Source organism: Protopterus annectens, chromosome 3.part1, assembly GCF_019279795.1.
Source record: "Protopterus annectens isolate FY-2018-M chromosome 3.part1, PAN1.0, whole genome shotgun sequence".
In the NCBI taxonomy this organism is placed as follows: domain Eukaryota; kingdom Metazoa; phylum Chordata; order Ceratodontiformes; family Protopteridae; genus Protopterus; species Protopterus annectens.
This window is the reverse complement of record NC_056732.1, coordinates 507,891,649-507,914,696: the sequence shown is the minus strand read 5'-3', so window position 1 is coordinate 507,914,696 and position 23,048 is coordinate 507,891,649. Positions and strand designations below refer to the sequence as shown.

The 23,048-nt window shown below is 44.4% G+C and overlaps 1 protein-coding gene across 1 annotated transcript in view; it reads right to left on the bottom strand.

Annotated features, from left to right (window-relative positions):
• NDRG1 (N-myc downstream regulated 1) overlaps positions 1–23,048 on the bottom strand; it is an 896,718-nt gene that overhangs the window by 722,713 nt on the left and 150,957 nt on the right. The window contains exon 3 of the mRNA XM_044066941.1: positions 3,152–3,187. Coding sequence (XP_043922876.1) covers positions 3,152–3,187 — 36 coding nt within the window. The remainder of the gene's footprint in view (positions 1–3,151; positions 3,188–23,048) is intronic.

The window sequence follows — 23,048 nt, the reverse complement described above, 5'->3', positions numbered from 1 at the left end:
GTTCCAAGCGCAAAATCTCTTCCATTTCCCAGCACTAGGCCTTCTGGCTTCCAAAATGACATCCATCACCGCTTTACTGAGGTGTGGTTTGTATGGCTACATTATCCGCCATGCTGCCAGGTTTAGGGTCCTGAGTTGGCTGTGCAGAATCTGATTGTTTTGCTGGGACAGTAGATGAGGTATTTGAGGTAAAGTCCAGGCTGAGCATTGGGACAAGTTCCTTAAGATCGGATACCAGTACTGGCGTGGCCAGTCTGGGGCAATCAGAATCATTTTTGGTTTCTCCTACCTGACCTTTAGGAGTACTTTGGGGAGGACAGGCAGTGGAGGAAAGGCATACACTGATAGGTTTGTCCAGTTGAAAGATAAGACGTCCACTTTCTAAGCTCGTCTGTTATAAGTCCTTGTGCAGAGTCTTAGTTGATTGTTTTGAGGGGAGGCAAACAGATCTATGTCCGGGCGTCCCCATTCCATTGTTATCATGCTGAAGACTTGTGGATTCAGGTGCCACTCGTGGGGATCCATGAGGTTTCTGCTTAGTTCGTCCGCCAGAGTATTTTCCTTTCCTGCAGGAATTGTGCCTGCAGATGAACTTGGTAAGTCAATGCTGTGTCCCATAAAGCCATGGCTAGTCTGCATAGGGGATAAGAATGAGTTCCCCATCTATCCAGTGCACAAGAATCCCTGTCAGAGGGAGTAGGGTTTTTAGCAGTAGAAGCCTTGACCCCTTTCGGACCCGGAGAAATAGTTTCTGGGTCTGCAGTAGGGTTTTTGAAAAGGAATTTATGAGAGTCAGGGACCCTGTAGTATCTGTCCGGCTTAACAGGAGCTGGAGGTAAAGAGTCAGGGGTCAGACTAGACTCCGAGAACACATCATCTACAATGTCTAACACAGGTGGAATAGCTAAAGGCCTGTGTTGAGGTAGTAAAAGGAAGTCTCAGAGCCTTTTCTTAGATTCTGAAAAATCTTGGCTCTCCCAATGGAAGTGCTCCCTCATGGTATGCAATGTTTCCCCAAAAAAGTAGTCCTCAGGAGGAGAAGCTGAAGGAATTGATTCTTCAGTATCAGAATCCTCATAGGGGGGAAGAGAATATTCCTGATCAGAAGAGGAATCAGAAGTAATGGAAACCTGATCTGAAGATTCATAGTCTGTCTCTTGCCTAGGCCTCTTACCAGGAGGGGGATGGGAACCCCTGATCAAGGTAATTAAGTCTTTGGCCATTTTGAGCATCTGTTTTTTGGGCCTGGAGGCCTGCCTTGTGGCTGGTGAACTTGTTTCTTTGCCTTTAAAGGTGTTTTGGCCTTTGTCTTTGAAGTCGGTTTAATATAGAATTGTTTGGGTCTGAATACACCCTCAGAAGCCGATGCCTGCTCAGCGGCTCCGGACCCATCTGAGGGAATAATCTCAGAGGCTCCAATACCTTGAGTTTCCAGCGGCCTGGCCGACTCCACGTGGGAGTCGGTAACGGCCTGCGACTCTAAAGTAGCGGGCATCAGGGGCTGCAAAAGCACCTCACTGAGGCCCGGCGAACCGGTGACTTGCTTAGGAGAAGCTTCATCGTCGGTTTTGGACCTCGGCTGTCGTTTTCATTTTTTGTGAACTCCGGTAGTCGGATGGCTATCCGACGACATTGTATAATTAAATCTTCGCCCAAAAATAGCTTAATGCAAAATCGTACAGACGCTTAATAGTGCGTTGGTTAAATCTAGCACAAAACCGACAACTAGCAATTTCGTGGTCAGGGCCTAGGCAAGGAATACAATAAGAATGAAAGTCCTTATGAGGTATTGCTTCCCCACAAGAAATACAATTATTAACTTTTTCTGACATCGGACTGGAGCAAGAAAAAAAAGTTTCCCCAACGGGGTACTTAGCTTTTAATGAAGACTTCGGATCTGAAACTCTAACACAAAAATCTCAGGAGTCGGCCGACCGGCACTTGCGAACTGCTTCTGCTTCAGCCACTGCACGGCAAGAAAGACTAAATAAAAAGGCGTCGGCTGCATCTTTTATACCCCTGACGACCTGACGTCAGGGAAGAGGCGACAGCAACTGAAGCAGGACCCAAGACTTTTGGAATTCAGGCCGACTTGAGGGCAACCTTCCAGCAGGATAACCCAAATGTAATGACTGCAACAGTGAAACACGAAGAACATCTGGGTGTGATATATTGACTATTCACTCACGGTTGCCTTTGTTTAAATCACTCCGGATTCACTCTAGTGATTAAACCACACCAGTCATTGGTTATTGCTACACTCAATAGCTCTTCAGATGTTGGGTTCTGGCTTCAAGACTTAACTTGTACTATAATAAGCTACCTGAACTGCTTGATCTTCACAGTTAAAAAGTTTTTGAAAATGATAGCAAGATGCTTCTAGGTTGCTATAACTAACTTCAAAACTAATTTCAACTCCTCAAACGAGTCAAATGCAGAGTACACAAGCTTCCAACAATACTACACAAGGTTATTAAAAATGCATGCATAAAACATTTCACTTGATAACATCACTATAACCTTAATTCTGTATTTACAGTAGCATCTCTAAACTCACACAAGGGATTAATTAACAAAACAAAAATTTTATTAGCAGTACAGTAGCATATATATATATATATATATATATATATATATATATATATATACATACATATATATATATATATATATATATATATATATATATATCACACACACACATACACACATATATATATATATATATATATATATATATATATATATATATATCCATATATATATATACATATATATATATATATATATATATATATATATATATATACATATACATATATATATATATATATATATATATATATATATATATATATATATATACACACACATACACACATATATATATATATATATATATATATATATATATATATATATATATATATATATATATATATATATATATATATACATACACACATATATATACACACACACATACACACATATATATATATATATATATATATACATATATATATATATATACACACACACACACACACACACACACACACACACACACACACACACACACACACACACACACACACACACCAAATACTATCATACATTTTATTTCTTGGATGAGAACATGCCTTCTTACCTTGCAGCTAAAAGCCTGGTGAAGTGCTGCAGAAATCTGTAAAAGAGAACAATGTGAACCAGTCATTTAACAACACAACTAGTGTAAAGTCCAGGAAACATTTAAAAAAAAAAAAAAACTAGGTCTATATTAAAACAAAAAGTTCAGTAAACATAACCTTGACATTCCTTGGCCATTTTGACTAGCTTGAATCTTGTACTGTTGCTTGCTGCTCCCAGCCTAAAATGGTGCATTATACTGCATTACCCTGGGGTTTCACATCCTCACCCCATCCCCACATACATGCTCGCCAAGTTATTACACCCTTGATTTTTTATATCCAAATAAATGACATGCAAAAACCTAAAGTTAAACGTCTGCAGAAAGAAGAATTTTCACACCACACATCAAGAACAGCAGAACCATGGGGTGCAGTACTCAGTTACCATGTATTAACTTCAGTTAACAAAAACGCTACACTACACAAACGATATTTACACATGGGATATAGGTAAAAGCAAAAATATACAACCCTCAACCTCAAAATTACCCCTCTAGACACAGGCAATAATAGTCCGATTGTGGCAGAGGCAGGAATCCAGACTGCAGCACTGAAGATAAACGTTTACAAAGAAGTCAGGGGTTGCTGTGAGGGAATAAGGATGTTGGTCAAGTTACAACCAGCACATATAAATCAGGAGTTCACCCGTGTACCAGCTACTGAAACTACACATTTTTTTAAATAAAAAATGTCACACTTGTAAAAAGACTGGCTACAAAAAGTAGCAGCAGCATCCCTAAACTTAATGATGAAAAATGGTAAGAACCATGTTGTATGCTTACACAAGTCCAATTTGTCTGGATAGATAAATAGTAAGAGTACAATTTCTACTTTACCACAATGCTTTGATTTAACATAAAATAAAAATCATCTTCAGACTTAAATATAGAGCCACAAACAACTTGGTTATGTGGTAAGACATGGATGACGAGCAGTGTGCCACCAAAGTGAATCTTGAGAGGTGAATCACATTTTTGTTGAGAACAGACAAGGTTTATGATCAAAGACCAGATCACCATTCTTTGTTGTGCATAGAACCCAAGTCAGAGAAGTGTAGACATATGAAGAGTTTTGCAAGCTTTGAAAGCCGGTAAAGCACTTAGCACTACTGTACAGGAAGCAGCACACCAGCCAAATTATCGACTAAGAAATCTGGACAAATACAAAAAATAATGGGTGGAAAAGAATAAAAAAAATAAGTGAAAATTAATAAAGCTCTAATTCACTTGAAATTAATGGAACAGGTTTTGCATCAGATATGCACTGTGGCATTATGGACTGCTGACTGACCAATCCTCTATGATTTTACAGGGGGGAATCAAAGATTTTAAGTGGGACAGGATAAAAATATGAGACAAATTTATGTTCTACAAAATCAGGGACATTTAACAGCAGGTAGAAAAGAAATGCTCCTCTGGCTGACAGCAACCTTCAAAGCTGTTAATTCGTTCTGTCACACTGTTGACAAGTGTGAGAGACAGAAGGTCTAAAAGCTTTTATAGTCTTAATTCTGTCACCACTTTTTGTGAGCTGACACTATTCCTAGTAGAAGGCCCAATAGAACAGTAACAGTGCTTATGAGGGGGTAAACAAACTGTTGGATTTTTTTGTCACTTGCTAGGGAAGCACTAGTTTATCTCCTCCGGCCATTAACAGAGGATAAATCAAGGTGTGCCATACATTATAGGACTGTTAACATAGTTATCTGAAGTAGTACGGCAATCAGTATGGATGGAGGGAAACGTGCACATGGATCAGGGAGCAACATGAGGGTTTGGGCATTAAAAATTATTATTTTGTAAAGGGAAGCAACAGGTAGATAACTGGTTCAGAAAAGCATACATTCAGGAAAGTGAACACATCTTGAGTGGGTATGAATACTTCCTTAAAGAAACAAACAGAAATAAAATTACTAGCTAAAGGTATTAAAAACTTAAACCTTACATGATTTTGGGTGAAATTATCAGACTTTGCAGCATTAGAAATTTAAACATGAAGGGTTGGTGTCAAGAAAGAGAACCAGTGAACAAGCCCATATTCTGAGGTATCAGATTTTGTACCCCATTGTCTTTTCATTATCAAATTGTTTGCAGATTTGTTTGAAAAAAACAGATTAGAAATATATTTAACAAATCTGTACACCACTATTACAGTTAAGCCTAACAACAAAGTGGTAACAGACAAAAAAAGAAGTTATGTCTTACCATAATGTTCCATCTGTATTGTTGATCCTCGTTCAGTCATTATGTATGGGTATTTGTTCCGACCTCGGAACCGAGCCGGCCATCTTCCAAGCTTGCGTCAGCTACAAACACTTGAGCTAAAACTCTTACCCAGAATTCCCCTCTTCCGGTTACCTCAGATTGAGTTTGCAAGTCAAAAGAAGGTAGAGGCTACCACTGGTCAAATGACCTAAAAGAACCAGATGGTGAGATCCACTAGAAGCCACAGGAGGGGGAAGGAGGAAGGGTTGTAATGACTAAACGAGGATCAACAATACAGATGGAACGTTATGGTAAGACATAACGTCTTTATACAAGTAATCTCCGTGGTATCCCCGAAGTCTCAAAACAACCCACTAAAGTGTAGTGGGTCCAAAAACAAAACAGTGTAAGAAACTTCTCTGTGTGGAAGATTTTCAGTCCATATATTTCTAGTTAAATCACTGTATATTAATCAGATCAGACAACAGTAGTAGAAGTAGCGAACGTAAACTCGTCTTAAGTCGAAACAAAACAAAACAAAAAGTAATAATAGAAAATATATAATTGTACAGCATTACTAATTATTCAAAAATAATCCAAGCAAGGCAGGCAGTCTGTTTCCAGTCAAAAATCCTTTATAAGTACACAGGCAAGCAATCCAAGTAAAACAATAACAGAGTAATAATTTCCTCACAAGCTTTCTAAAATTATATATATATATATATATATATATATATATATATATATACACACACACATACACACACACACACACACATTTTATCAGGCAAGGGAGTGGTTTATTGTGCTGTAAAACAAAGTGTTATTGGTACACATGTTAAATTCACATCCCTTCCCCCATCAGTGTGACATTCGAGCTGGTCCTGCCCTACTTAGTAGCGGTCATAATAATATATAACCCTTATGTACTTTAAATAAAATTATATAATGATGTGGTACCTCTTATTTAACTAAATTAAGTAGATTACTAACTCTGTGATTTTATCCAAGACAATATACTACATGGCTGGAAATCTCCAAGCTGCAAGGTGTCAGCTTCCCACACAATAAAGACATCCTCAATAAAACGTAAATAGCATGTGATATGCTGCATGTAATCTGTGTTGTTTAAGCTTTGAGATTTTATCACTTACCTCAAACAACCCCCTTCCTGAAGTTTACCTCTTCCCATAGCTGTACTTCAACCACTTTCTTAGATGTGCAGATTTCCAAGGACACCAACAATAACAGAATCACCATTGATCTATTCAGAAAACCAACGTGGGTTAACTTATTACTCCACAGTAAAAGTCTACATCCTACAAAAACCAAGTATAATGTAGTGAAGTCCCAAGGCTATAGATTAGCTCGAATTACCACAGAAATTGAACCATTTTTGAGAAACCTGAACAACTTAGAGAATGATTTTCTAGTGAGAGGCTTATGAAAGTCAGATGTTAAAAAGCATTGTGGAACCCATTATAGAACTGAAAAGGACTGAAGCACCTTCACTCAACCTCCCCAGTAAAAAAATGTTAACTAATTCCACAGAGAATAACAAATGCAAACATAGCTGCATCCTGACATACACTTTGGATTATCACAGTATCAAAAATATTATTGAAGAAAACTGGGACATTGTCACAAGAAACCCTTTTCTGATTAACATCTTAGGTGCAGCCCCATCATCTGTTTATAGGAAGATCAGGAACATTAGAAGTTTTGTTGAATTTAAACCTAGACTATGTGAGAAAAGCACTAAAAGATGTGAAATTGTGCATTTTGTACATTTATACAGCAAGGTGACAGTTTTTATTGCCCTAATTTAAAGATCATTAAAAACAGTGCAGGGGGTGACTAACACTAAAAAAGTAAGGGCACAGTGCAATGAATGTGATGCATTCTATGTGGGCAAGACTAAAACTCAAGCATAGGATTTCATGTCATCTGTCAGAAATCCGCTCTGGATGTAAAAATAATGCACTAGCCAAACACCTTTCTCTTCACAAAAGACACACAAGTTTTAAGTTCCAGATCCTGGCTCGCACAGACATGGCTAATCTTGAAGGAGACATCCTGAATATTCTGGAGAAACATGAACTCATGTGGCAATTAAAGCTGAACTTTTAGGAAGCCTGGACTAAACTACTACTGCTCAATTAAAAGTGCGCTGGAACTTAGAAAACTGCCACATTGTTTACATGACTAATTGCATTTTATTTTATTCTACAAATTGGTTTTAAATACCATTTTAAATCGGTTGAAATTTAAGTGTATATTTTGTTTCCATGATCATACATACATTTTTTCTTTTTATTTTTTCTGGTTCTTTTTTCCACTTTATTCAAAATGATGTGTGATAACCCAGCCACTGGGGATGCACAAGCCAGTGCATTTCTTTGTGCCGGTCCCAAGCCCGGCTAAATGAGGAGGGTTTGAGTCAGGAAAGGCATTCAGCGTAAAACTTCGCCAAAACATTTCATGCAGTCACCAAGAAAAATTTTATACCGGATCAGTCGAGGCCCGAGTTAACAACGACCTCCACCAGTACTGTTAGCCTACAGGGTGCTGGCAGAAATTGGGCTACTGTTGGCCGAAGGAGGAGAAGAGGCGGAAGACATAGCCGAAGGCAGAAGGAGAGGAGAAAGGCTAGGACTGTGGTAGTGAGGGTCGGAACTTTGAATGTTGGCAGTATGACTGGTATAGGGAGAGAGCTAGCTGATATGATGGACAGAAGGAAAGCTGGTATATTGTGTGTGCAAGAGACCAGATGGAAGGGGAGTAAGGCTAGGTATATCGGAGGTGGGCTCAAATTGTTTTATCATGGTGTGGATGGGAGGAGAAATGGCGTAGGAGTTATTCTGAAGGAAGAGTATGCGGAGAGTGTTTTGGAGGTGAAAAGAGAGTGTTGGATAGAGTGATGTTTATGAAGCTGGAAATTGATGGTGTAATGAATGTTGTTAGTGTGTATGCTCCACAAGTTGAGTGTGCAATGGATGAGAAAGAAAAATTTTGGAGTAAATTGGAAGTGGTGATGACTGTACCCAAGGGTGAGAGAGTGGTAATTGGAGCAATTTCAATGGGCATGTTGGTGAAGGGAACAGAGGGGATGAGGAAGTGATGGGTAGGTATGGTGTTAAACAAAAGGTCAGATGGTAGTGGATTTTGCGAAAAAGGATGGACATGGCTGTGGTGAATACATATTTTAAAACAAGAGGGAGGAGCATAGGGTGACATACAAGAGTGGAGGAAGATGCACACAGGTGGATTATAGCTTGTGTAGGAGGGCCAGTTTGAAGGAGATTGGAGTTTGTAAAGTGGTGACCTTAGAAAGTGTTGTTAGGCAGCATAGGATAGTGGTTTGTAGGATGACGTTGGTTATCAAGAAGAGAAGGAGGAGTGTGAGGGCAGCACCAAGGATCAAGTGGCGGAAATTGAAAAAGGGTAATTGTGAGGTGGAGTTCAGGGATGAGATAAGGCAGGCACTAGGTGGCAGTGAAGAGTTACCAAATAGCTGGGTAACTACAGCAGAGCTAGTAAGGGAGATGGCTAGAAAGGTGCTTGGTATCACATCTGGACAGAGGAAGGACGACAAGGAGACATGGTGGTGGAATGAGGAAGTACAGGAGAGTATACAGCGAAAGAGGTTGGCAAAGAAGTGGGACTGTCAGAGAGATGACGAAAGTAGACAGGAGTATAAGGAGATGAGGTGCATGGCAAAGAGAGAGAGGTGGTGAAGGCTAAGGATAAGGCATATTAAGAGTTGTATGAAAGGTTGGACACCACGGAGGGAGAAAAGGACCTGTACCGATTGGCTAGACAGCGGGACCAAGCTAGGAAAGATGTGTAGCAGGTAAAGGTGATAAAGGATAATGAGGGAAACATACTCACAAGCGAGGAGAGCGTGTTGAGGAGATGGAAAAAAGAGTACTTTGAGGGATTGATGAATGAAGAGAATGAGAGGGAGAGAAGGTTGGATGATGTAGGGATAGTAAATCATGAAGTACAATGGATTAGCAAGGAGGAAGTAAGGATAGCTATGAAGAGAACAGAGGACATACCTGTGGAAGCATGGAGGTGTTTAGGTGAAATGGCAGTGGAGTTTTTAACCAGGTTGTTTAATGAAATCTTGGAAAGTGAGAGGATGCCTGAGGAATGGAGAAAAAGTGTTTTGGTACCGATTATTAAGAATAAGGGTGATGTGCAGAGCTGTAGTAACTACAGAGGGATAAAATTGATCAGTCACAGCATGAAGTTATGGGAAAGAGTAGTGGAAGCAAGATTAAGAAGGGACGTGATGATTAGTGATCAGCAGTATGGTTTCATGCCAGGAAAGAGCACTACAGATGCGATCTTTGCTCTGAGAGTGTTGATGGAAAAGAACAGGTGGAGGAGACCCTGGAGAGATGGAGATATGCTCTAGAGAGAAGAGGAATGAAGGTCAGCAGGACTAAGACAGAATATATGTGTGTGAATGAGAGGGAGAATAGAGGAATGGTGAGGATGCAAGGTGTAGAGGTGGCGAAGGTGGATGAGTTTAAATACTTGGGGTCAATAGTTCAGACTAACGGCGAGTGTGGAAGAGAGGTGAAAAAAGAGTACAGGCAGGATGGAGTGGGTGGAGAAGAGAGTGTCAGGAGTGATTTGTGACAGACTAGTGAGTGAAAGGGAAGGTCTACAAGAGGGTAGTGAGACCAGCTATGTTATATGGGTTGGAGACAGTGGCATTGACAAAAAGGCAGGAGTTTGAGCTGGATGTGGCAGAATTAAAGAGGTTAAGATTTGCACTGGGGTGTGAGGAGGGTGGACAGGATTAGGAATAAGTATATTAGAGGGTCAGCCCAGGTTGGAAGGTTTGGAGACAAAGCCAGAGAGGCACGATTGTGGTTTGGACATGTGCTGAGGAGGGATGCTGAGTATATTGGGAAAAGATGCTAAGGATGAAGCTACCAGGTAACAAGAAAAGAGGAAGGCCTAAGATAAGGTTTATGGATGTGGTGAGAGAGGACATGCAGGTGGTTGGTGTGACACAGCAAGATGCAGAGGACATGAAGAAATGGAAACAGGGGTCGCCACGAAACAGCCGAAAGAAGATGATTCAAAATGATATACAATAACAATACTAATTATACAATTATATAGGTTTTTAGGGTTCTTGTACACAGACCTGAAGAAGTCTAGAAGGATGAAGGTGATCTTTGTTAATAAGAGGTTTATGTACTCACCAGAACGTTCCATCTGAGTAGGTAAACTTCATTTGTCTGCAACCTGTGGGATATGGATCCGACCTCGGATCCAAGCCGGCAACTTTACAAAGCTTAGATCCGAGCTCCTAGCTCCTCCCCTTACCCATAACCCCCTGCCAACCCAGACTGACCTCAGATCAAGTTTGCCCGCAAGCACTATAGTGGATAACTAACTACATTATCATAATGGTACATCACTATATGACATGAAAACACATCTGAAGGTCAGGGGGACGGAGGGGGGGGGACAGTTGCAGACAAATGAAGTTTACCTACTCAGATGGAACGTTATGGTGAGTACATAACTTCTTAATCTGTAGTAGTTAACTTCATTTGGTCTGCAACCTGTGGGACAGAGTCCCCAGCTACATAAACCTTGGGCGGCCTTCATGGAAGGATGTTCCGGAGCACTGCGGAGCCAAAAGAAGTTCTCCCTCTGGAGGTAATGTCCAATTTATAATGATTGATGAAGGTATGAGATGAGGCCCAAGTGGCTGCTGAACAGATATCATCCAAGGAAACCCTGGATTTAAAGGTGGCAGATGTAGCCATAGCCCTAGTTGAATGGGCACAAACTCCTTGAGGTGCGGGCCTGCCAGAATTTTGATACGCTGTAATTATATACTGTGAAATCCATCTCGATAAGGAAACTTTTGAGACCGGTTTACCTAAATTAAATTTGGCAAAGGAGACGAACAACTGGTCGGATTGTCTATGACCAGATGTCCTATGAATGTAAAATCTAAGTTGTCTGTGTACGTCCAAAGAATGTAGTTTGTACTCCCCTTTGTTCTTGTAGTTAGGAAAGAAGACCGGCAAATTGATAGATTGGTTCATATTAGATTCAGAAACTACCTTCGTGAGGAAGGAGGGATTGGTCCTGAGGTAAACCCTATCCTTGTGAAAGGCTAAGTATGGGGGTTTCACAGAAAGAGCTTGCAATTCAGATACTCTCCTGGCTGAAGTAATAGCCACAAGAAAGGCTGTTTTCCAAGACAAATATTTTAGGTCTACTGAAGACGCCGGTTGGAAGGGAGGGGCTGTCAGGGCTTGTAATACCAAGGTCAAATCCCATGGGGGTACCACTTCTTCCTTTATTGGAGGTCTAAGAAGAAAGGTGCCCTTTAGGAACATTTTGCACAATTTTGTAGAAATCAAAGGGCCCATTTCAGTACCTACGTGGTAATGAGAGATAGCTGCTAACTGAACCTTAACCGTAGAACAGCTAGCTCAGTCATTAAAAAGACCTGAAAGAAAGTCCAGCACCGCAGGCAAGGGGGCTGTAAAAGGGTCCAAATTATGGCATTCTGCCCAGATAGAGAAACGCTTCCATTTACTACCATAGACCTGCCTAGTAGAGGGCTTGTGTGCTGCTACTAGCATAGTTTTAACTGGAGAAGAGATACCGGGAGTCCTAGCTACAACTGGAACTGGAGCAGCCAAGCCATAAGCTTGAGGCCGGCCAGGTCGGGAAGTGGGAGCCCCTGGGGGTGGGAGATTAGATTCGGAAGGGGATCTAGAATCCAGGGCGGATTCACTTGAGACCAGGAACAAAGCTTGGCGAGGCCAGAATGGGGCAACGAGGATCATCCTGCTCCCCAACAGACTGGCTTTCTGAAGAAGTTTCAGCATGAGGGGAAGAGGAGGGTAGGCATAGGGAAAACCGGGTGGCCAAGCATGCACCAAGGCATCCCTCGGGGCTTCCCCGGCAGGGGGAATGAGAGCGAAGTAACTGTTGCATTTCGTGTTTGAGGGAGATGCGAACAGATCGCAACAGGGCTGCCCCCAAACGGCAAATATTCGACTCGCTACTTGAGGATTGAGGGACCACTCGTAAGGTGAAAGGATGGTGCGACTCAGTCTATCTGCTAGGATGTTGGTCAGTCCCGGAATGTGCGTTGCAATGAGAAAGCGGTTGGTGGAGATCGCCCATTCCCACACACTCATGGCTTCTCAACAGAGTGGGTAAGACCTGGTTCCCCCTGGTTTGTTGATATACCATACCACAGACATACTGTCTGTCTGGACTGCAATTGCTCCTACAGGCAGAAGGCTCTGAAGTGCTTGCAAAGACAACAGCACTGCCCTCATCTCTAGAACATTTATGTGCAATAAGGTCTCCGAATCGTTCCACGTTCCTTGGACCGTCCTGCTCAAATAATGCCCCCCACCCAAGACAAGAGGCGTCCTTGGTCACCGTGGCGAGGGGGGGCCGTGGCAAAGGGGCATCCCGCCTGGAAGTCCGGCGACTGAAGCCACCAAACGAGAGCCCTCTTGCAGGCCCTGCTGAGAGAAATGGGGTGACTCAAGGGGTAATAAATAAGGGACCATTGGACTTGGAGTCCAGTGTAAAATCCTCATGTTCAGACACGCCATGGGAAGAAGGTTTATAGCGGCTGCCACGGACCCCAGAGCCCTCAGAACCAATCCCGCCGGAGGTTTTGAAGATTGAAAGATGGCTCGCATATGTGCCCTCAAAGTATGTAACCGGTCGGAAGTTAAGAAGACTAGTTGCCTGCTGGTGTCCAGTCTGGCCCCGATAAAGTCCATCACCTGAGTCGGGGTGAGAGAGGACTTGCCTGAGTTTATGGTGATCCCTAGTTGTGGAGCAAGGTTGAGAAAGTAGTCGCTGGCTAAGCATAGTAGATGCCTTGTCGGGGCGGTGAGGAGCCAGTCTTCCAGGTACGGGAAGACCTGCATTCCCCGGAGTCTCAGGTGGGCCGCTATCACTGCTAATACCTTGGTGAACACCCTGGGGGCTGAAGTGAGACCAAAGGGGAGGACCCTGAGATGATAATGACTGGCTCCCAGCCGGAAGCGGAGAAACCTCCTGGACCGTTCGTCCATTAATATGTGGTAGTACATGTCCTTGAGGTCTATGGAGCACATCCAGTCGTTCTCCCGCAAGAGAGGGAGAATAGACTGAAGAGTGACCATCCGGAACTTTCCTCTGGTTACTGACAGATTTAGTAGGGAAAGATAGAGGATGGGCCTTAGGTCCCCTGTCTTTTTTGGCACCAAAAAGAACCTGAGTAGTAACCCGATCCGAACTGGTCTGGGGGGACGTGCTGGATGGCTCCTTTTCCTAAATGCAGCTGAATTTCCACAGCCGCTGCCTCCCTCTGATTGGGTGGAACATCGGGGAGGTGTCTGGGGTGTCGGGAATGTAGGAAAAGGGAATTCTGTATCCTCTGAATATGATACGAAGCACCCAGCGGTCTGTTGTAATGGACTCCCAAGCTGCCAGGTGCTTCGAGAAACGCCCCCGACTGCCTCCAGAGTGGAGCAGTCGGGCAACCTTTCAAGGTTGCTGCGTGGGCCGATCAGAGAAAGTTTCTCTGGACCCAAAGTTCTTCAGGCCCCCTCTGCCTCTAGGGAGGCGTCCACCCTGTCCTCCTCTGCCGCGGAAGGACTGGGAGTCCGGAGCGGACTGGGATTGTTGCGACTTTCGGAACCACATCTTCTTCTGTCCCTTTTGGTTCTTGGAGAAGGACCTCTGGGGAGCAGGGAAGCGGACTCCGAAGGCAGACGTCTTCTCGTTCTTTTCGCTCTGGACCAAAGTCTCGCAAACTGTCTTGCCAAATAGGGCAGAACCAACGAAGGGGGCAAAGCACGCCTTGAAGGGTTCCGCGAAAATCACAATGTCAGAGCCAGGCCTGGCGCCTCATAACTAGGCCTGCTCCGCTGGCTCTAGCGACCCCCTCTGTAGCATGGGATAAAAGCCGCATAAAGGTGTTGGATATAGACCTAAGAGTGGCCATGCGAGTGGAGTACAACTGTTTGTCCTCCCCCGACATGGACTCCGGGGGCGATGCAGCGTACTCTTTGATAAGGTCTCGCTGCAGTCGAATGATATGTGCCATGTAGTTCAGGGACCTTACAGAGAAGGTCGCTGAACTAAAGACCCGCTTCCCGAGACGGTCCATCGAGCGAGACTCCTTGCTCGGGGGATGGACCGAGGGACTCTCTTGGGCTAACTCCCTCTTGGTGGCTGCCGCCACCAACATAGCATCTATGGGGGGTCCCTTGCTCCAATGGGACTTCTCTGCTGGAGGGCTCAGGATCTTGTCGGGACATTTAGGGACTGGCTCCAGTGTCCGGCTCCTTCCACGCCCTAGTGGTAATAAGGACCACTAAGGGGTCGGCCGGAGGGGACACCCAAGATGTAGATGGGCCTGCTTCGAACGCCTCCAGGAACACGGATTCGTCTGAGGAAGCCTTGGGGGCAGACCACCCCCCTCTTATCCTAAGCATTTCCATGATGTCTCCGAAGGAGACATCCTCGGGGGGTGACCTTGGGGAGCCTTCCCCCTCATCCAAATCCGTGTCTTCTGTCAAGGACTCGGGGGAGTCCACGTGCCTCCTCTTACACTTCCGCTTGTGAGGAACATCCTCGGGGGGACTGTCAGAGGACGATTCACCAGCAACGTCTTGTTCCAGAGGAACGACCTGAGACATCAAAGCAGGCTGTTCCTGTGGCCGGGCGACGGAAGCCCTACCCAAACAAGAGGGAGTGCGGGATGGAACCGTAGCAGGGAGCGGGGGCCTGGATGCACTCAGAGCCCTCTCCACCACATCGAAGGCTGAGGGAGAGCCACTCTCTCTATGATCAGAGAGCCAACCCTCACTCAGATCCGATGGATGGATCGGAGCCGGCGCCGAGACCATCAGATCCGAAGGGCCAGTGTGCTCTGACCTGGACGGAGCTGAAGACACACCAAGCCCCTCGGATCCGAAGCTTGGAGCACGGCTCCGAGAGCTCGGATCAGACAAGGACGGATCCAGAAAACTCGAAGGAGGAGTCGAAGCCGAAGTACAAGATACTGTCGGCGCCGACCAACCCCCAGCTCCAACGCTGCCCGGCTCAGAGCGCTCCGAATCCGGGAAGCGGGTCAGGGAAGGAGCTATCGGGGCAAATAAGGGTGTTGAGCTCCCCCCCCCCCCGGAGGGGGAGGGAGGCAGGAGCACTCCCATCTGCATTTGGGCCTGGATGAACCTTCGCATCACCCGGTCCAAATCAGCTTCAGAAAGGCTACGCATTGATCTCGACGAGGCCACTGAGGCTGGCTGGGAGTGCCGCCTCGATGACCTCGACAGAGATCGGGTCTCCTCCTCCTCGGGTCCCGGTGAGAAGCATGGAGACCAGAGCTGAGAAGGAGGAGACCTGGAAGCCGTAGAGGGAGAAGCCCGCTTAGCAGGGGGGGCCGAAGCAGAGGCCTCGGCCCACCGCTTGTGGTGCTTCTCCCTCAGTTTTTCTCTCCTGACCTCCCTCTCCTCCAGCGCCGAAGCGGGAGACTGAGTCCCGGCCAGAGGGAGGGAGGCAGGAGTGGCCGACGCCGGAGCCTGGGAGGAGGCCACAGAAGTACCGGAGGCCAAAGTCGAATCCGGGGGCAAAAGTCCCACCAGGATCAGCTTAGACCTCCGGTCCTTCAGTGCCCTGGGGTTGAATGCCGCACAGATGGTGCATCCAGAGGAAAGGTGTTCAACCCCAAGGCACCGGACACACCGAGTGTGGCCATCCGCCAGGGAGAGCTTATGGCCACACTCGATGCACTTAGAAAAGATTGGCTTTGGGACCTCAGACATTATAAAGAAAGCACACTCACTAGGCCCCAAACACACTACACACAGAACTACGTACCAGCGAAGGGGAGGCGAGTATTAAACCAAAGGGAAACCTAACCACAACACACTCGTACACTTAAAGGTAAAAGAAAACAAAGTTTTAAAACTTCTCAACTCTGTGAAGACCCTAGAACCAGGAGCTCAAAACCTAGCTGCTGACCAGAAGCACGGCAAACTAGATCTGAGGTCAAGTCAGGGTTGGCCGGGGATTATGGGTAAGGGGAGGAGCTAGGAGCTCGGAGCTAAGCTTTGTAAAGTTGCAGGCTCGGATCCGAGGTCGAATCCGTATCCCACAGGTTGCAGACCAAATGAAGTTAACTACTTCAGGTCAATAGGTTATGAAAATAGAAATTGATTTTTACATGCAAAATGTATATGTATATATTTATATATATTTTTTGACTGCCAAATGAACTAATGTTGATATATTTCCAGCCATGCAGTATATTGTCTTGGATAAAATCACAGACTTAATAATCTACTTAATAATTTGGTTAAATAAGAGGTACCACATCATTATATAACTTTATTTAAAGTACATAAGGGTTATATATTATTATGACAGCAACTAAGTAGGGCAGGACCAGCTCGAATGTCACACTGATAGGGGAAGGAATGTGAATTTAACATGTGTACCAATAACACTTTGTTTTACAGTACAATAAACCACTCCCATGCCTGATAAAAAGTATATATATATATATATATATATATATATATATATATATATATATATATATATATATATATATGTATATAGATATATACTTAGAAAGCTTGTGAGGAAATCTCTATTTTTGTTTTACTTGGATCGCTTGTCTGTGTAGCTAATAAAGGATTTTCGACTGGAAACAGACTCCCTGCCTTGCTTGGATTACTTTCGAATACTTAGCAATGCTGTACAATTATATATTTTCTATTATTTTGTTTTGACTTAAGATGAGGTAACGTTCGCTACTTCTACTACTATTGTCTGATCTGATTAATATGCAGTGATTAACTAGAAATATATGGACTGAAAATCTTCCACACAGAGAAGTTTCTTACACTGTTTTACATAACTTCTTTATCCGATATTGTTAATCCTTGTTCATTCCTTACGTATGAGACAGAGTCCCCAGCTACCTCTATTTCCGGGAGGCTCTCATGAAAAGACATTCCTGAGCACCATAGAACCAAAAAGATGCTCTTCCCCTGGAGGCCAAATCCAATTTGTAATGATTGATGAAGGTATGAGGCGTAGCCCAGGTTGCAGCTGCACAGATGTCATGCAAAGAAGCTCTGGCATGGAAGGCAGCAGAAGTTGCCACCGACCTTGTCAAGAGCCTTTATGGTAGTCGGCAATGGAATATTACGTTGTGTATAAATGAAGGTCACACAGTCTTTCAACCATCTAACCAATGTGACCTTAGCAAGAGCACATCCTAATCTAGGTCCAGAATAGGCCAAAAATAACTGGTCTGATTTACGAGAGGCTTTAGTCCTGTTCAAGTAGAAGTGAATTTGCCTGTGAATATCTAGGGTATGCAGGCAATACTCTGTTTGAATGATTGGGGAAGAAAACTGGCAATTCAATGGTTTGATTAATGGACATTTCAGAGATCACTTTTGGCAGAAAGGAAGGATTAGTTCTCAATGACACTATCTCTATGAAAAATCAAGTATGGACTCTATGCATACGGCTCGAAGCTCACAGATACGTCTGGCAGAAGTAATGGCGACCAAAAACAAGGTTTTCCATGACAAATATTTGAGGTTGCAAGAAGATGGTTCAAAAGGTGGCATTGTCAGAGCTTGTAAAACTAATGACAGGTCCCATGGTTGAATAGGTTCTTTAAAAGGGGGCTTCACATGATTCACAACTTTTATGAAGGTCTTGCATAATTTGTGTGACATAAGAGAGGAGTCTTGGACACCCTCATGGAAATTATATATTGCAGCCAAATGAACTCCAATGGTAGAGGCCGATAGATCCGATTGAAATAGGTCGGCTAGATACTCTAGTACTTATTGACACCGGTGCTGAAAAGGGATCTACTTGATTTTCTTTCAGCCAACAGGTAAATCTTTTCCACTTGCTTAGATAAGTAATTCTAGTGGAAGACTTATGAGATGCAATAAGAATGTCCCGTACTGGCAAAGAAAGATCATTCTGCCTGGCAATCAAGGGAATTGGTGGAGCCAAGCTGTGAGCTTCAAGCTGTCCAAGTTGGGATGAATCAGATTCTGCGGATGGGAGATCAACCCCGGGGTTGGATGGAGAATCCGTGGTTGAGCTAGCAGGCGAGGCCAAAGGAAGGGGAACCAAATCTAACAAGGACAATATGGTGCTATGAGGATCACTGTGCTCTTCAACCGGCGGGCTTTCTTCAGAAACTGGGGAATGAGGGGGAGAGGTGGAAATGCATAAAGAAGACCTGAGGGTCAATCATGGACTAGAGCATCCCTGGGTGACTGTCCCAGAGGGGGAATCAGGGCAAAGTAGTTGCTACATTTGTAGTTGGTAGGGGATGCAAAGAGGTCGCAGCAAGGAAGGCCCCAGCGGTGGAGGATCTCCGCCACTATCAAGGGATTCAGGGACCACTTGTGAGGTTGTAGAATGCATCTGCTGAGTCTGTCCGCTATCAAGTTGGAGCTCCCGGGAATGTGCATTGCTAGAAGAAAAAGGTTGGTAGCCATCGTCCATTGCCATATCCTCATGGGCTCTCGACAAAGGGGGTAAGATTTGGTTCTGCCCTGTTTGTTGATGTACCAGACCACCATCATGTTGTCCGATTGTATCGCAATAGTCCCAGACGGCAGCAGGGGATGGAATGCTTGCAACACCAGAAGCACCGCCCTCAGCTCTAGAACATTTATATGCAGTTGGGCCACCAATTCGGACCAAGTGCCTTGGACCGTCTGTCCCTGACATAGCCCCCTCCACCCCATCAGGGATGCATCTGTGGTCACTGTAGCCTTGGGCTGCTGGGGGGAGAAGGGGCGAGACCATTGTGACGGGTTGTGGGTCATCCTGTTTGCACCTGTGAGTTACTCGAATCTTGGCTGAAAGAGGATACTGAAAAAGGATACCACTGGGTGAGCAGTAACCACTATAGAAGCCTCATGTGAAACCTGGCCAGGGGGACAATGGTGATGGAGGCTGCCATGGAACCCAACAGCTGTAGGACAGAGGGAGCTGTGGATTTCTCCCTTGAAAGAATTGGGATCAGTTGTAACTTTATCCTTAGAATTCTGTACTCTGGAATGGATGCTCTGCAATTCTTTGTATCCAAGATGACCCCTATGAATATTCTGTAGACTGAGATGGGGGGAAGACTGGATTTTTGCCAGTTTATGGTTATGCCTAGGTCTTTCTGCAGCGAGGAGAGAGTATGCCAGGGCTTCTTCCAATAGATGTCTGGTGGGGGCGGAGATGAGACAGTCATCTAGGTATGGAAACACCTGCAATCCTTGTAGTCGCAAGTGAGCTGTGACTACTGCCATGCACTTTGTGAACACTCTAGTGGATGTAGAGAGTCCGAAGGGCAGTACTCTGAACTGGTACTGACTGGCTCTCTCACGAAAGCGCAGAAATCTTCTTGATGGTCTGTCCACTTTTATGTGATAGTACGCATCTTGAAGATCTATCGAGCACATCCAATTGTCTTTTTCCAAAAGCGGCAGGATAGACTGCATTTTTGTACTCTTACAAACTTGTTCAATACACCGAGATCCAAAATTGGTCTCCAGTCCCCAGTTTTCTTTGGCACCAAAAATAGTAGAATCTGGATCCTATCTGGTCTGGAGGAACTATTTGGATGACTCTTTCTTAGCAGCTTTGCTATCTCTAATGCTGCTTCTTCCCTTTGACTGGTTGGAACGTCGGATAAGTTTGTTAGGGGGGGCAGGACAAAGATCGAAGGGAATATGGTAACCTCTGGTTATTATCCTTTGTACCCAAGAGTTGGTGGTGATGGTTAGCCAGGCAGAAGGGTACAAGGAGAAATGACCCCCAGCCACCTCCAGAGGAAAGGAGTTGGGCCGCTCTTCAGGAGCGCTGGTAGGATTGGCCAGTAAAAGATTCCCTGGAACCCTGGTTACGTGGACCACCTCTGCCCTGAAAAAAGGGAGTCTTCCCTGTGAGCTTGCCCCCCTGCCTCTAAGGGAGAACTCGGCCTGTGTGTCACAGAAAGGACCCTGAGACTTTTTGTACCATATCTTCCCACTCGTCTGGTTTCTGGAGAAAGCACGTTGAGGGGAAGAATAACTAACACCCACGGCAGAAAGGGTCTTACCGTCCTGTTCAGATCTGGCCAGTGTGCTTTTAACCTTGGGTCCAAACAGTGAGGCTTCGATGGGAGCGTTGAGAAAGGAAGCCTTGAAGAGTTCCGCAAAATTACATAAGCGCATCCAGGCGTGTCATCTCAAAACAACGCCTGAACCCGCCGCTCTAGCTGCTCCTTCTGATGCATGAGATATCAGGAGTTTGATATTGACTCAATGGTAGCCAGCTGAGAGGCCACTTTGTCATGGACCTCATCAGACACGGCACCAGCCAAAGTTTGAGAGATCAGAAATTAAATCCCTTTGTAGCCTGGTAAAGTGCGCCATATAATTCAGGGACCTAACTGCAAAGGTCGCTGATGCAAAAGTACGCTTCCCTATTCTGTCCAGAGCCCCAGACTCTTTGCTGGGCAGATGGACAGTCTGGCTTTCTTCTTCCGCCAGGTCCTTCTTGGTTGCGGCTGCCACCACCAGAGCATCTACAGGAATATCTTTGGACCAATGGGGATCAGTAGCATGAGGGGACAAAATTTTATCTGGCCTCCGGGGAATGGCCTCAACATTGTCAGGAGCCTTCCAAGCACACTGCACGACAAGCTGGACCAGTTCGTCGGCAGGTGGAGTAACCCAGGAGGTAGGGGGCGGGGCGCAAAAGGCCTGCAAGAACACAGACTCTTCAGAGGTCGGGTTAGAGGGCTTCCAGCATTCAGTCTTCTTGGGTACATACCTGCCATCAATTAAAGAGGCTCTGATTAACCCCAAATAAAGTTCAGGTGTCCTAGTAGGATTTTCCTGACATTTAATCAGTTGTCTGCTACAGCAAAAGCCATGGTTCGCAGACAGCTTACAAAATAGCAAAGGGATCTCACTGTTGAAAGGTATCAGTCAGGAGAAGGGTAGAAAAAAATTTCCACATCATTGGATATACCATGGAACACAGTGAAGACAATCAAAAAGTGGAGAAAATATGGAAGAACAGTGACGTTGCAAAGAACTGGACACCCCTCCAAAATTGATGAAAAGGCAAGACGAAAACTGGTCAGGGAGTCTGCCAAGAGACCTACAGCAACACTGAAGAACTGCAGGAACTTCTGGCAAGTACTGATCGTATACTACGGGGTAACAATAATTTCATGTATTCTCCACATGTCTGGACTATGGGGTAGGGTTGTAAGACGGAAGCCTTTTCTTACACAGGAAAACATCCAGGCCCAGCTAAAATTTGCAAAACAATACATCAAGTGTCCCAAAAGCATGTGGGAAAATGTGCTATGGGCTGACGAGACCAAGGTTGAACTTTTTGGCCACAATTTCAAAAGGAATGTTTGGTGCAAAAACACTTTGCATCATCAAAACACCACCATCCACACGGTGAAGCATGGTAGTGGCAGTATCATGCTTTGGGGTTGCTTTTCTTCAGCTGGAACTGGGCTTTAGTCAAGGTAGAGGGAATTATGAACAGTTCCAAATACCAGTCACTTTCGACCCAAAACCTTCAGGAGTCTGCTAGAAATCTATGAAGGGGAATTTCACCTTTCAACACAACAATGAACCCAAGCACACATCCAAATCAACAAAAGAATGGCTTCACCAGAAGAAAATTAATTATCTGTGGGGTGACCTGAAAACGGCTGTGCACAAGAGATGCCATCGCAATCTGACAGACTTGGAGTGCTTTTGCAAGGAAGAGTGGGCAAATGCTGCCAAATCAAGATGTGTCATGCTGATAGACTCCTACCCAAAAGGACTGAATGCTGTAATTAAATCAAAAGGTGCTTCAACAAAGTATTGGTTTAAGGGTGTGCACACATATGCAACCAGCTTATTGCACTTCTTTTATTTATATTTTATATCCTGCCCCCCCCCCCCCCCCAACAGGTTTGTTTTTCATTTGAATCACACATGTTATAGGTCACATTAAAGGTGGGAAAAGTTTTGAAATAATTTATTGTGGTCTCATGCATTTTAACAGGGTTGTGTACACTTTTTATATCCACTGCGCGTGCACACACACAAACACACACAATTCAGTAAATAAATGGACAATATGCTATATGGTAGACACAAAATTAAATTTAAGTGACAACACAAATACCTTAAACGCAACAGAACAAAAAATCTGGAGAGATCATAATATTGCATAATGCTAAATTTACCTGGCGGGGGAGGGGGGGGGGTCAACAGATAAATCCAGTTTAACAATTGCCACCATCAGCAGCTGAGGTGCAAAAATACTCAACGTTAATAGGAAATGCATCAGATTTGGAAGCATTACAAGTGAATGCTTCAAGACAACTTGTGGCAGAATATTACCCAACAAATTAGTTGACGTGCAGTTGCAATTTAAGTTTAAGGAAACACTTGGTGAAAAAGGCTTTAAAAAAGGTGGACTAAACGCTGCGCTTAAAAATGCATACCTAAAATACATGCAACCTCAAGATGATCAGCAGGTGGAGGTGCACATGGTCCGTACACATCAGTTCATTTTGAAACAAAATCAAGAGTGATTAACTGGG